The sequence below is a fragment of the Patiria miniata genome, unplaced genomic scaffold (assembly GCF_015706575.1).
Source record: "Patiria miniata isolate m_02_andy unplaced genomic scaffold, ASM1570657v1 HiC_scaffold_8, whole genome shotgun sequence".
Classification (NCBI taxonomy): Eukaryota; Metazoa; Echinodermata; class Asteroidea; order Valvatida; family Asterinidae; genus Patiria; species Patiria miniata.
Genome location: NW_024037075.1, coordinates 9,612,959 through 9,627,663, shown reverse-complemented (window position 1 = coordinate 9,627,663; position 14,705 = coordinate 9,612,959). Strand labels below are relative to the sequence as shown.

Below are 14,705 nucleotides of genomic sequence, written 5' to 3'. Positions count from 1 at the left end.
AAAAACGATGGTAGTAATAGTTGTAATCAAGTTTAAACAAAAAAAAATAAGCCTTACCAGCACAAAGTTGGTAAGGCTTATTTTTTTTGGTGAGATTAGAGTGTGACTTATCGCGTTGCCTCGTAAGCTAAAATACCCATGCCAACGATAGCTAATATTCCTACCGTCAACGATAATTTTTCGTCTTGGTGAGTTTGTAGTTTCGTGGGTTCTTGGGTTAAAACTGTAGGTGTTGGTGTTGGTGATGGTGATGGTGTTGGTGTTGGTGTTGGTGATACAACATCGGTCATAGGCTCTGGGGGTGTTGGTGGCGCGACGTCATCGGTGTCATCAAAAGAGTCGTCCGGTTGAGGTTGTGAGTTTAAATCTGGCACCAAACCAGTTTTCATAATCTGGGTAGCGATTTGAAGATTGTTGTTATAGCCGTCGTGCGTTCCAACCCTCAAGTTCATATCCGATGGAATTAAATACAACCCCGGTTTCACGACAAAATTTAAAGGCGTTCTGGCATACTGCAAAGAGTCTTGAAATTGATCGATACTCGTTTCCATGTCGTCTACTGCATTGATGATATCTTCAACGATGACGTTAAATTGTCTCTGAGCGTCTAATCCGGTGCCCGGTGATAATACGCTCGTTTTTGTTTGAGCCTGCGCACCGAGTAAAGCGTACACGTAAGATCTGATCGATTCGTTGATCTTTATGATTCCCGCGGAGGTAAACGAACTCTTGGTGGGTATAAAATCTAACCAAGCCATTTTGACGATGTCGTCTTGTTCGAGATAACCCCTCCAATGCTTAAAAAAAGCATCGTGTTTTTTTGGATCGTCTAAACCCCAATTTTTATCACCCGTGGGGTTGATAAAATCGTCGAGTGTGGTCGTGTTTTTATCATAGTCTAACGGCAAGAGTAAAAACGATTTTGTTTTTTCGTTCCAAAGAAAAAGCCGACCTAAGCCATAAGTCTTTTGATCTCTCGTCTGTTTAAAAGACTTATTTTGATCGATGGCAAACGTCCGACAGATGTTGGTAAATGCTCCACGATCATAGGTGTTGCTGAGAGCGTCAAACGAGTCTTCTCCCGGTATTGCTACGGCCATGTCGTTTAATATCCTTCTCACCGTAAAGTATAGATGAAAATTAAATAAGGCTTTAACGTAACGGTTGTTCGAGTTTAAAATATCGATTCCAACACCACAGCCCGTTGTAGCGCAATAGATCGCAAAGTTTAACTGATTTTGATAAAAAGACATGGGGTCTATTTTCCAACGAAGTACAGCATCGTTGGTATTGAGGCGAGATATTTTATAGTCCGAGATTAAGTCGGGAAACGGGGTTAAAAACGTGTTAGACGCGTTGACTGTAATCTCGAGTTCGCCAGTGAGATACGGACTGTCTAGTACATGCGCTGGGGTGGTAGCTTGTCGTTTAGCTACATTTTGATTTACTTGTCTCGTTACCTGATCGGCTATCGATTGTATCTGCTTTTTTAACGACTTAAAATCACTCATTATTTTAGTTTCAGTTTTAATATAAAAAGACTTTAAAATAAATGCATTCGTTTCACTTGTTTCAAAATGAGCAGACGTTTAAATTAGAAGACGTCGTAGATAATTTAAACGGTCAAAAATCTATACGCGTAAAAAGGGTGTTGTTTAACGCCGGATATTTTAATATTTCCAGCGCCACGGAGATTGATTGGTTTACGCAAATAGATGGGAGACCCGCATTTACCACAGATAAACCTCCCCCCATACCCGCGGAGTTTCTTTCAGATGTACACATAAGAACGCCGGATAGAGATTTTATAGAGCGATTGTTACCCGATATACCATACCACTTTTTAATTAACGATGAAAATGTTTTACAAAAAACTATAAACGATCTTATAAAAGCGTACGAAGACGATAGACTAGAATCCGTTTTAGAATCAAACAAAAGAAAAAGAGCTATTATAGCTGAACGGCGAGGGTTGATTTTAGCCGCCATGTCTTCAGAAATACCAAAAACTGAATTAGAACTTAATACGCTTCAATCTTTAGTAAGATTATTATATGTTAGAGAAAGAAAAATCTTTGAAGGTGAGGAATTGGCTTCAAAGTTTATTGAAGGAGAAATGGGTGCGAGCGAGTTGAGCGAGTTGAGAGATAGTAGGGAAGCAGGGGTAATTATAAGGGGAAGTCTTATCGTGACGGGTGAGGATTTAGATTTTATTCCTCCGAGTCATTTAGAGCCGTTGCCACTCGGAGTCACCGGTTCGGTCATCATAGCACCGGGGTGGTACGATGTCGATTGGTTCGATTTCATTTTAAATTATATACCCGGGGTAAGTTTTCGAATATTAAGAGAATCTAAAAAGGTGACGTTGGTGGTAACCGACGTCAATCTCAAATTGCGCTTAAACAGAGAAGTATCTCGATTACTCAATTTACCCAAAGGAAGACTGATACCCAAAGTGGTGTATGTGGGGTCTTACGACGTTAATCCGTTTAAATTTTTGTTTATTCGCTGCCCGCAATTAAGTACGAGTGAAAACTTTTTTGATGGTCGTCCGTCTGACATCTTGAAAATCGTACCCGTGGGTACGCGCGAACCCGAGCCTGATAGAGTCGAGGATTTCAAGAAACTTAAAAACGGTATAATCGACAAACTGACATTTTCAATCATTGGTGAAAAAGGACAGATCATCAACAACAAGGGTGTGAGTATCATGATAGAGTTGGAGATCTTTTAATTTTAAAATCTTTTTATATTAAAAACATGAGTGTAGATGGTAAGGTGTTATACCCCGATATTTCTGGAGATGTACTCCGATTAAATAGTAACGAAGAAACAAAAGTGTACAGACTTAAAAAGATTGAAGAGATTCGATCTTTAATCTTAAAAGAGAGAGACCACCGAGAGCGCACTTATAAAAAAATAAAGAGAGTGATCGACACTATTAATTACGTAGAGATAGGATTAGGAGGATTGGGGACTATAGCGGGGGCTGTCGGTATTCCCGCTCTCTTGGGTGTTATATCAACCCCCGTTGGATTGGTGCTAGAAGGAACGTTTATAGGCGCTTTTGGTGTAGATATTCTGCTTAGAATCGCGTCTAGGCGATTATCCGCCAAGCTAAAAAAGCACGACCAGATTAAGATATTAGCAGACTCCAAACTTAACACGATTGAAGAATACGTATCTCAAGCCATCAACGACGGAGATATATCACACGAAGAGTTCTTATTGATTACGAGAGAGCTCGCCAAATTTAACGAGCTTAAGCAGAAAATTAGAACAAAGACCAGCACAAAGCTTCAAAAGATTAAAAACGATACAGACTTTGAAAAAGAAGTTAAAAAACGGGTAGACGAACGGCTGGCAAAAGAAAAAAAATCTCTTATCGAAAAACTTACAAGTTCAAATTCTCGGTAAATAAACATTATGAAAGCGATCCGCCGAGTTATACCTCTATTTCACCTCTTAGGGTGTTACCCTCGGCCCCGCCTTTATTGTAGTGGTCATCGTATATTTTTAGTGCTTTATTAAATTGATTTTGAGTCACTTTAAATAAATCTCTAACTCGTTCTTTGTCTAATCCAACGACGTGATGATAACACGCCGCTATTAATGACCGTTTGACGCAACCATTTCCCCTCAATGTTTTGTAATTAACGAGCTCGTTATATTTATTGATTGTTTCTTGGACATCTTCTGAGTCTTGCTCTGGACAAACAGACAAAATAAGTTTCTCCACAGTTTTTCTTTTGTTTCTCTTTAAAGTTGACCAATTGATACGATCTTCTTGCACATTTTCTGCCGAAAAATCAAAATAACGTGAAACTATTTCACCGCACGTTTCACAAATTAAAAAACCATTCTCGATGATTATATGATGATCGCACTTATCCCCAAGTTGTGACGTCCCAAAGTATTCCATCTATTTAATAAAAACCGATATTATTTTTTATTCATTTTTCAAATACTCGTCGGTCTAAACATATTACTCTCCATTTTTATATTAAAAAACAGCTCCTCACCTTTTACAGGGTAAGGAGCTAATTTTTTTTGTCTCGAGTTTCAAGGTCACGTTGTGGTGACTCACACACGTTTCAAGGTCACGTGGTGGTGACTCACACATTTTTCAAGGTTGCGTTGTTTACGCCAAATTTCTATCGTGCCTCAACACGTTTCAAGGTCACGTGGTGGTGACTCACATATTTTTCAAGGTCACGTGGTGGTGACATCACCTCATTTTAGCGATGACAGATTTTTTTTTTTTTTTCTCTCTCTCTCTCGGCGTCAGATTTTTTTTTTTTTTTTTTTTTTTTTTTTTTTTTTTTTTCTCCCAGCGTCAGATATTTTTTTTTTTTTTCTCTCTCTCTCTCTCTCTCCCGACGTCAGATTTTTTTTTTTTTTTTTTTTTTTTTTTTTGCTCTCTCTCTCTCTCTCCCGGCGTCAGATTTTTTTTTTTTTTTTTTTTTCTCTCACACCCGGCGTCAGTTTTTTTTTTTTTTTTTTTTTTTTTTTTCCTCCCCCACACCCGGCGTCAGATTTTTTTTTTTGAGATCGGGGGATTCCCCTATATTTTTCCCCAACTATTTTTAGAATCGAGAGCGGCGTGCTCAGGCTTGCCGCAGATTTTTTCCATTTTGCTCCGGTTCCCCCACCTCCCCTACTACTACTTTTTAACAAAAATTGAACTCCCTGATTTTTACTTTTGGTGAAAAATGCCTCTTTGTCCTAAAGCTGCCCAAGTTTGCAGCATATCCCGCAAAATAATGCAGGTGAAAAAATCCTGTTTTCAGCAACTTTTTGTGTGTGGACATGTGGAGGACTAGCACTTTGGATAAGGACTTTAATCATCACTAGACCCAGTAACTGGGGCACTGGAATGAATTCTAACATGTGGCCTACTTAACTTCCCAGTTACTGGGTCTAAATAACCACAGTGTCAGGGGTGTGCACCAGAACCAGGTACCTGAGTACCGGACCACTAGGTCAGAAACAAATTAGGTTTGGGTCCAAATATTACTTAGTAATTTCTCAGATTACTTCTCAGGTAACTTAAATTACTGTTACTTCTCAGACAATGACAAAAAGGTTTTGAATGCCATTTGTGGAGAAGTGCCAAGTGGCATTGTTATTAATGCCATGTTTACGGGTCTAGTCGTGTCTGAAACCCGTCCCAATGCTTCAATGCCAGCTTGAAAAACCCAGCCCTTGTGAATAGTCTAAGGCTCATGACATTCTCATTTTAAAAATTATTTTTAAAAAAATATGCCAAATTACCAGTGCAACAATGAAACAAGTCAGGTGTGTTTACAAACACAAATGCCTCACCGTGACTGTTCCCATGACATGACACCACCCTTTTAACTACTCCTAGAACTATGAGGCTCCACGTAGTGGAGCCTCATAGTTCTAGGAGTACCTTTTAACATCAACTTATATGTACATGTACCTGGGTCACATGGAATGTTCATGGACATCGTTATTATTTTCTGTACATGTAGGTAACATCAATTAATCCCTATGATCGCAGAATAAATATATTATAATATATTTTTGTTTGCTGAATTGAAAAAAAAACGCATATGTCATGTATGTACATAAAACAAAATAAAACTCACTTTTCAATTTTATACTAAACAAGATTTCTATTGTTTTAGCCACTGTGACCTTGACCTTTGACCTTTCGGCCCCAAATGCAATAGGCTTCTTAGGTTTACCAAGAGCAATCCACAAACATGACAAACCAAATTTGAAATTCATATGTTAAGTATTTTTCAAGTTAATGCGCTGACGAGATTTCTATTGTTTTAGCCACTGTGACCTTGACCTTTGACCTTTCGGCACCAATTGCAATAGGCTTCTTAGGATTACCAAGTGCAATCCACAAACAGAATTGAAGTTGATATGTAAAGTATTTCTCAAGTCATGCAAGTTATCGCGCTGACAAGATTTATATTGTTTTAGCCATTGTGGCCTTGACATTTGACCTATCGGCCCCAAATGCAATAGGCTTCTTGGGAATACCAAGTGCAACCCACAAACCAAATTTGAAGTTCATACATGTATGTAAACTCAAGTTATCATGCTGACAAGATTTTCCGGACACGCACACACCCACGGAAGGACAAGGCGGAAACAGTATGCGGGTGCCCCTATGGCTTCGCCGCAGGGCATTAAAATAATCACTACATTCTCGATATGAAATAAGGAGAAATCAAATTTATCACTGTTTATTGTAACTGGTCCATGATTGATACTACTAGAGTAAGGTACTTTGTGCACAAATTGCCTGGTTTGTTTGTCATTAAAGTCACTTAATAGTACGTGTGAGAACAGAACAAGGAGTAGTATTCTGCAATTACTCCTGATCATGCAGGATACATGTATTGATATTTTGTAAAATACGTACACCATGAATGACGGACAAAAATTGAACACAGGGAGCTAGCAATGCAGTACGGTACAGCGGGTGACGGTAACCCACGCCACGCGCGTACGGCTCTCTAGCTAGCTCTGCGCATACCATGCACACCACACATGCCACATGCGCACGTGTGCCGAGATGCGCCCTCAGGAGTTCGTTTGCTGAAACTAGTTTGGTTGGTGGCGCCCTTCATCGCCTATCCGGAGTAGATTTCTTGCTTGGAAAAAATCCTGTCACTCAGCACAGCAGTTCATCGTTCATGTCTTTGGCTTGTTTGGTGATGAACAATGATTCAAATGAGAAAATTCAAGACTCTCATCACTCGTCAGGTAAATTAATATGGCACCATGTTTATTTTGCAGGGGATAGTTTGTGATTGGTGATCTTCATTTTGCAGTCCATTGCATTGCATGCATGCAGTAGTATACTAGTGTACAGTGTACGTCGTGTGATGGGCGTGGGTCTTGTCCATTTTTTTTGTTGTCGCTTGAAATTATTACAATCATCATCCTACCCTCAGCAACAGCATATAAGGTCAAGAAGAAAAATCTGGGAAAACAAACAACTTCCCTCAACATGTTTGATAAAGAAGTAGGACATTTGATTAGAGATTGCTTAATGTGGTAATTACCCAGCTAGTCCTAGCTGGAGTTACCCAGCCCTGAGTTTTATCATTGGGTTGTCATTTAAGGCTGGAGCTAGTTTTTCTCGTAAACGATAGTATAGGCAAACATTTTTGGAAAATGTTCAATTTTGTCCCCGTTACACACTAATTGCAACTGCAACTCACCCCAAACTTGCCTGGAATAACCATTACACAGGTCCTTGAAGTAAAAAACGATCCACGATGAAGATTCATGAACTTGGTACTAGTCCTAGCTTGAGTAACTCCAGCTGACATGCTCCATATTCATTCACATGTAACGCTGGAGGAAGGCCTGTTCGTTTCCATGTGGTAGCAAGAGACCCTAAAAAAATGGCCTCTCCCAAAAATGGTTCATTTTCACCTCTAATATCCCACCCCAGAGTTCACCCACATACCTCATACATTCAGCAGTCATTTACGAAGCCTAATGATCGACTTGAAACAAGACCACAAAAAAAAAGTGAAAAATCTTGACGATTTCAGTGGCTTGTCCGTAAAAATACGCCAGTTCCAACGGCTGTCGTCCATTTTGTTTTGCTAATTATGTTAATGTATGCATCACGTGATGACATAAAAAAATCTGCGCGCGCGATGTGTGTGGGTACCACACCGCTTTCAGGCGCCGCAAGTGAGTTCAATTTTCATCTGGTGCGTTGCCGTGGAGAGCATTCTCGTTGTCTTGCTTTTTACCGATTTTAACGATTTTGTGCTATTTACTATTTAGCAGTCATGCTGTACTATAGCTGGGTTGATTTTCTGCTGACAAAATAATTTCGATCTTTAATTAATTTTCGGCTCCCCCTAGCAACGGGACGCTCCGCTCACAGGCCGTATGTGGCTCTGTGACTAATATACGGAGGTAGTCCAGTATTTCAGTCACATTTATGGGACTATTACCCGGCTAGCCCTACTAGAGTAGAGACAGTGTGGCCTTGGTTTTGCTGCGCTGTACCTCTGGCCACATACTAGTCCGAGTAACTTAGACCCAACTTATCACCTTTTTAATATTCGGACATGGTCTGGCGATAGTAGGGTCCAAGCTAATCCGATATGCCAAGCAACACAATTTTGTCCCTGACCCAAAAACCCAACATTGCCCAACAAAAACATCCAATTCCAAGAGCTTCCCTTGCGATCGTGAACACGTTAAATTTCCGACTCGTGTTAATGTTTGATTGTGGTCTTCATGCCCAACGTACATTTCGAACGATAATAGGAAGTCGGGAACTAGGGCAGCTTTTATGGGCAGAAACCAGTTCAAGCTAGTTCCCGACTCTCTTCTACCGACCGTTTGAAATGCACTTGTGTTTACAAACATGATCCAGTCTTCTCATTATCATAATCGCGCTCAGTAACAGAATCACACTCGGGATACAGGGGACCATCGAATGTAGGCATAGCTGGGCATGAAGACCACTTTGCATCGTTCAAACATTAACACAGTCGGAAATTTAACGTGTTCACGATCGCGAGGGGAGCTCTCGGAATTGAACTTTGAAGGTGAAATCTGATGTTTTTTGGGCAATGTTGGGTTTTGGGGTCAAGGATATGACTTGCATACGGATTAGCTTGTGCCCTACTGCCGCCAGACCGTGTCCGAATGTTAAAAAGGCAATAAGTTGGGTCCAAGTCACTGGGACTAGCCACATGCCAGGTTCCCCAAAGAGTTTGTCCAAAAAAAGGCGCAAAATGTTTTACATATGGTTGTAATGATGTCTCAGCTTCTTTCCTCCGGGTTGTTTAGTTGTCCTTATATCCAATGATATTTTGAATGTAAGAAGCGTGACCCCAAAGCTGTGACGTCGCGTTTATGCAAATCATCTTGTCGATCCGGTGCACACGTTGCAATGCGACGGCTGTTTCTTGTACAATCTCTCAACCGATAGTATAATAGCATGCAAGCATACACTCTGTGCGATTCCATTTTACAAGAAACAGCCGTCGCATTGCAACTTGCGCACTGGATCGACAAGACGGTTTGCATAAACGCGACGTCACAGCTTTGTGGTCACGCTTCTTACATTCGAAATGGCTGCCCTCCACAGACGTTTTTCACGTGCATATGAACTCCAGAAAGATGTCAAAATTTCTCAAAACAAATTGGATATAAGGACAACTAAACAACCCGGAGGAAAGAAGCTGAGACATCATAGAATACAACCATATGTAAAACAATTTGCGCCTTTTTTGGACAAACTCCTCAGTAGCCAACCGATCCCGTTAGCTCGGTGGTTGAGTGGTAAGACATCTGCACTAGAAAGCAGGAGGTCATGGGTTCGAGTCCCACCCGAATGATTTTTTGCAACTTTCACTCGGGAGGTAACACACTGAGTATACAGTGTTTAAACGTCAGTGAAGGGCAAAACCTAATTGGATTTATATCACCCAGACGCAAAAATTCCATCTTATAGTAATTATGTACATATGTTTTCAACCATTGCAGAAAATCATAACCCATGTATGGAAATTATAAAAACAAAGAATGCACCTTACTCTGATTACTTTCATGTCATGTTTTATAGTTTGCATATGTTTCTGTTTGTTTTGATGTAAAATCCAGGGCAGTGGGAGTAAGGATGACAAAAGTCCAACAGATGAGCTAGCCAGAACGCCCAGCCCTGTAGAACCCATACGTTATAAGGTACATGTACACATGTATGCACTTGTGTGGATTCATGTTTGTGATCTTTCTCAAGGCAGACTAGCCTACATGTATACAGCACTTGCAGTAACTGGTAATGGGGCGAGCACAGACAATCTTGTGTAGGATGACCTCCCTGTATTAGGTTAGAGCATACAGTGATAGCTGTCCAGTCATTGATTCAGGTCATATCATGTCCAGGAGTCTGCCAGTGAGTGTAAGCATGTACATTTGAATACTGCCAGAGTCTTGAACATTAACCAGAGCCCCCGTGTTCTCATCTCATGAGCCTGTCACATATCCTGTCTTGAAGTGTTAGTATTCAACATTTTGAGCTGCAAGTGTGATAAGCTTTGTAATCTAACCGATTTCTACCTGAAACCTGAGCCTTATGAGAGGAATAAAACTGATGAGCAATGGTTTCACAATGGAAATAGTATTACATGTATATGTAGATATTCCATAATTGTGGCCTGTTCTGTCAAAAGCAGACGTTTCTGGGCAGAGGTTGAAATTGAGATAGGGCCAAAAAACGCTGTGGGGCCGATTTTTTCTAATTTTTGCATATTTGTAATCCTGAACATGTCTAAAATAAACTATAAAAGCTTGAAACCCTAATTTAAACTATAAACATGCTAAATATAGTATTTTTGATGATTTGTTAAGGTATATCAGTTTGCCAAGGAATTACAGGTTTCAAAAATTAAACCACCTATTAAAAGGAAAATGTACATTTTTTAACAATATGCAAAAATCTCATTTTCAACCTTGTGCCCAGAAAAGTCTGATTTTGACAGAAGAGGTCTCAATTATGTATTTTACATTTGGTTGCTTTAATTCCTGCATGTAGGCACAGAGTTCCTGACATGTGAGTCTTTTGCATTCCATACATCACCATTTATCATTTATTGTCCAAATTTACCATTTTTTCCCACATTATACTTTTGATCTCACAGAGTGAAGCAAGAGAATTTTCCAATGATCCTGCAGCCGAAGCAGAGGTGAGTATGCAGCAGTTTTGATGTCTTGATATGATATGGTCTGCACGTTCAGTAATGTGTCATTATCAGTTTGGAGTTTGTTGTCTTACGTTTTGAGATTTCCACTGTGCAAATTTGAAATCAGTTTTCTCATTCAGTGGGATGAAAACTCAAAAAGTAGAAATGTAGTCTGCTCTCATGTTAGCATTAAAGTTGTGAACATTGTCTCAAGTTTTATCCAATGAAATTTTAGAAAAAATTAAAATCTCATAATTGTTTTCTTATCTGGAATTTTCAATTTTGATGTTTTGTTCTACAATAATGGGCAGACTACATCTGCATGTGTATAATTATAAACATCAAACAGCTTTACACTAAAACAAAGTACCTAAATTGCAAAAACTGGCATATCTTGAGAATGCTTAAAGCTATAGTCCATCATTTGCAGCCATCCGAAAAAGTAACTGGCGTATTATTGTTGAAAAACGTACTTGGTTGAAAGGTAGTAAGTGGACTAAACTCCCTGTGAAATTATTCTTTCTGGCAAGCTGTCATTTTGAAGTAATCAACGAAAGAAGGCCTTTCCAACGGTGCCTCTTAAGACGCACCGTAGGAAAATTTAAATTAGTAGTTCCTTTTGTTGCTATAATTCGTCGGATCAGTGCGCGACATCGCGTATAGCTGCAATTCAAAACAATTCAAAACATGAATCTTCAGCAACTTTTGATTTGAAATTGAGATCCTAGAATGCTGTTTTTCTCGGAATATACAGCTGAAGCTGAGCTGAAACTTCATCAGGTTTGTTCAGTATCCTTCATTAGATTTTGAACACTTTTGTTGCTTCAAACGAACAAAATGCACAAATTACAAATGATGGACTATATCTTTAACATTCCTAATCATTTCCAGTTCTGGTGATAAAAAAAGTGTGTTGAAGTTTTGATCTGTGACTTGCAACCCAGATTATTGACAGCATTGAGAAGGACTACTTTAATGATGAGGATTTTGATGGAAGTGAGTTTGAACTCCTCAAGATGCCTGAGTTGGAGAAAATTGAGTTGGGCAAGCTGACTGCTGATAGAGACCGCCTGAGGAGACAACGCCAGGCGGTGAGTCCTCGTACCACTCACTTCTCATCACTTTCAGTCCTAAGACCTTCTAGACCTTCAGTCCTTTAGTCCTCGGACCAATTAGTCATCACACCTTTGATTTCTGAAACATCTTGTCTTCAGACCTTGAAGTTCCCAGCCCTCTCATCACTCCCTAGACCTCTTAGTAATCCCGACCTTTAGACCTCATCCTTAACACCTCTTGGTTCTTAGACCTCTTAATCCTATCATCAGACTTCTCAGTCCTCAGATCTCTTATAATTTCTCTTAGTCCTTAGACTGCTTGGAACTTCTAGGTCTCGGGTCTGTTATTTTTCAGACCTCTCACCTTTCAGTCCTTACACCTCTTGGTCCTTTGACTTCTTAATCCACATAATCTCTATCCTTAAAACTTCTTAGTCTTCAGGCCTCTCATCATTTCTCTTAGTTCTTGAAACTCCTATCTCAGGTCTGTTACTTTTCAGACCTCTCAGTCATCAGCCTGCTTGGTCCTCTCACTATCAGGCATCTTGGTCCTTGTGTGAAGGAACTCTCAGTCCTCCAAACTCTTAGTCCTCAACCCACCCCTCAACTTGGTCTCAACCCACCAAGTACTGTGTATGACAAACAGATCCTTGTGTTTTCTACTTCCTTGAATATTTACTACATGTATATAGTATGACCACAGCAGCACCAGTAAAACTGACTTTAAAAGGCAGATTTGTTGAATTGAGTAAGGATACGGTCTTGGGATTGTAAGACAGAAGAACAATTGGAGTGACAAGATGAGGCCAGGACACAGACTCTATAAAAAGATGTACATGTACATCAAACTGTATTGAACTACGAACGCTCAAGAAAGTGGCAATGAGACAAGACAAGCATGTCTGTCACTGCACAGTTAGTCCCCTAAACAAATCCCCCGTGCAGGGGAAAATAAATCCCACCCTTTTTGAAATTGTGTCCCTGCTTCCTTGGCTCCACTGCCAACCCAAATTGATACAAGGTGAGAACATTTGTAGAAAATATAATCATGCTTTAACTTTATCTTTTTGGGGGGGTCAGGTTTCAAAGAAGGTTTCTGATGTCGTGTTGGAAAATCAGTCTTCATACAGCAGGGTAAGAAAGTCCTTTGGAATTGTCCTCTTGCGCCTCCATGCATGTGCTGCGCTAGTCAAGGGCCAGCAGAAGGAAAAGATGTACCACATAGAATTATATGTGATACACACTGTGTAATATAGACCCTGAGATACAGAATAATACCACACTGTTGTTGCCATGGCTTCAGGCTTGACCAATCAGGATTTGAAGATTCAAATTTGCTTGAAGATAAAATGAAATAAATAAAACAGCTCACTCTGTAGTAACCTGGTCATCAACTTGAACGAGTTGACACAATTTATCAAAAAAGCCCTTGGGAGTAGGTTCCATGCTGTGCACAGCAATTGTTGGTACTGAAGTAATGGCCTAATGGTCTTATGCTTTGATCATAAAAATGCACACTTCATGGAAAATGCTGTCATTGTTAACCCTTCATTGCCAAAGGTTTGACGTCTTTACTGCTGCAAGTCAATTGATATCACTGGTTCCATGGATAGTGAATGTAATTCTTGTGTTTGTTTGACAGGAGCTTCAGCGAGTCACTGACCTACAGGCTAGCTTACAGACAGCCAACATCATCTGTACAAATGGGAGAAGGTATCCACAACTTGATCATTGTTTTGTCAGCACTAGGCTAGATATTCCTCAAAAGATCCCTCCCCAGTAGGTTATTGTTCAACTTTTTAATCTGAAATGGAAGCCTTATGTGTGATAGGGACCAGTGTACACTGTTCATGCAGACTATATGCAAATCATTCAACCAGTGATAGTTAAATGGTTTATAAAATTAAATATATTTGTTTACTTTATTGATGTGCCGCAAGAGGGCACCCTTGTTGGCGATAACATCATCGTGACATTTTTTTGAGTTTAGTATTACTCATTGAACATTTCCTGAAGAAGTATTACTGTGCTTCCATTTTCAAGTTGTATTCATTTATCAATGCAATTTTAATTGTAATCCCGGAAGTAAACGTCAAATGGTCTTGTGCCTGGGAATTAAACATGTTGCCCAATGCAGTGTCTACCACCTCACAAAAATGAACCCACTAATCAATTCAGTTCAAGAGGTGCAGACTACTGGTGAAATATATGGACAGGATTGGGGTGATCTTACAGTGACATGTGTGTGTTATTGCCTAGACAACTGGCTATGGCCAAACAAGGCTTCACGGTGGCTAGCCTGAGCATTCTTGCCAACTACAGGAGACGACAGCAGCTTCTCAGCTTGATGAAGAGTTTACATACAATCAAAACACTGGTAGGTAGCCATCTCAAGGATTCACATTAATGTTGAATTTATAAAATGTCAATAGAAGTTCAACTTGCATGCAGAAGGGATATTCTTGTTAGGTTTTTAAGAAACTACCGAAACATTTCTTGGTTTTTTTTATGAAACCATAAGCATAATGCGAAGTATAACATCATGATGACATAATGAGTTGTAACATAAAGTTTGCACCATGTAACAAATCTCTTTTGTGACTTTGTGAAAATCTGAAAAGAAACGGAGAAAGTCAGCTTTTTGGACAGTATACTCTGCCCATTGTGATATTAAACTGCAGTTTCTAAGTGTTATATCTCAGGGCACAAGTCAGATTGGGAACAAAGTTTGTAGGAATGTACATAGCTGTTATAGGTGAACATTGAGGTGACTTCTTTGAGTTGATGTCATGATTTGTCATTGATCTATTAAGAGTGATTCAAACTGACAGTGATTTGAAGGAGTTTTAGCCTTAAAGAGGCCACTTTTCAACTTAATAGTCAACTTCCTACACATAGTGCCATGCAGTTTATCATTATTTCATTGTTATTGTGCTACCATAAA

The 14,705-nt window shown here is 39.6% G+C and overlaps 2 protein-coding genes across 5 annotated transcripts in view; one reads left to right on the top strand and one right to left on the bottom strand.

Annotated features, from left to right (window-relative positions):
- Positions 1 to 6,537, bottom strand: part of LOC119719546 (GTP-binding protein 10-like) — a 29,622-nt gene extending 23,085 nt beyond the window's left edge. For 2 of the 4 annotated variants that reach the window (XM_038189011.1, XM_038189009.1), the window contains exon 1: positions 6,407 to 6,537. The gene's annotated coding sequence lies outside the window, so the exon portion shown is untranslated. Of the gene's footprint in view, positions 1 to 6,321 lie in introns of all 4 variants that reach the window. The other 2 variants (XM_038189010.1, XM_038189008.1) reach the window with 1 other exon arrangement.
- A 76-nt stretch (positions 6,538 to 6,613) lies between these two features.
- LOC119719194 (syndetin-like) overlaps positions 6,614 to 14,705 on the top strand; it is a 34,432-nt gene continuing 26,340 nt past the window's right edge. The window contains exons 1-7 of the mRNA XM_038188555.1: positions 6,614 to 6,750; positions 9,628 to 9,708; positions 10,665 to 10,709; positions 11,651 to 11,797; positions 12,842 to 12,895; positions 13,404 to 13,474; positions 14,021 to 14,138. Of these exons, the coding sequence (XP_038044483.1) occupies positions 6,709 to 6,750; positions 9,628 to 9,708; positions 10,665 to 10,709; positions 11,651 to 11,797; positions 12,842 to 12,895; positions 13,404 to 13,474; positions 14,021 to 14,138 (558 nt within the window). The 5' untranslated portion in view covers positions 6,614 to 6,708. The remainder of the gene's footprint in view (positions 6,751 to 9,627; positions 9,709 to 10,664; positions 10,710 to 11,650; positions 11,798 to 12,841; positions 12,896 to 13,403; positions 13,475 to 14,020; positions 14,139 to 14,705) is intronic.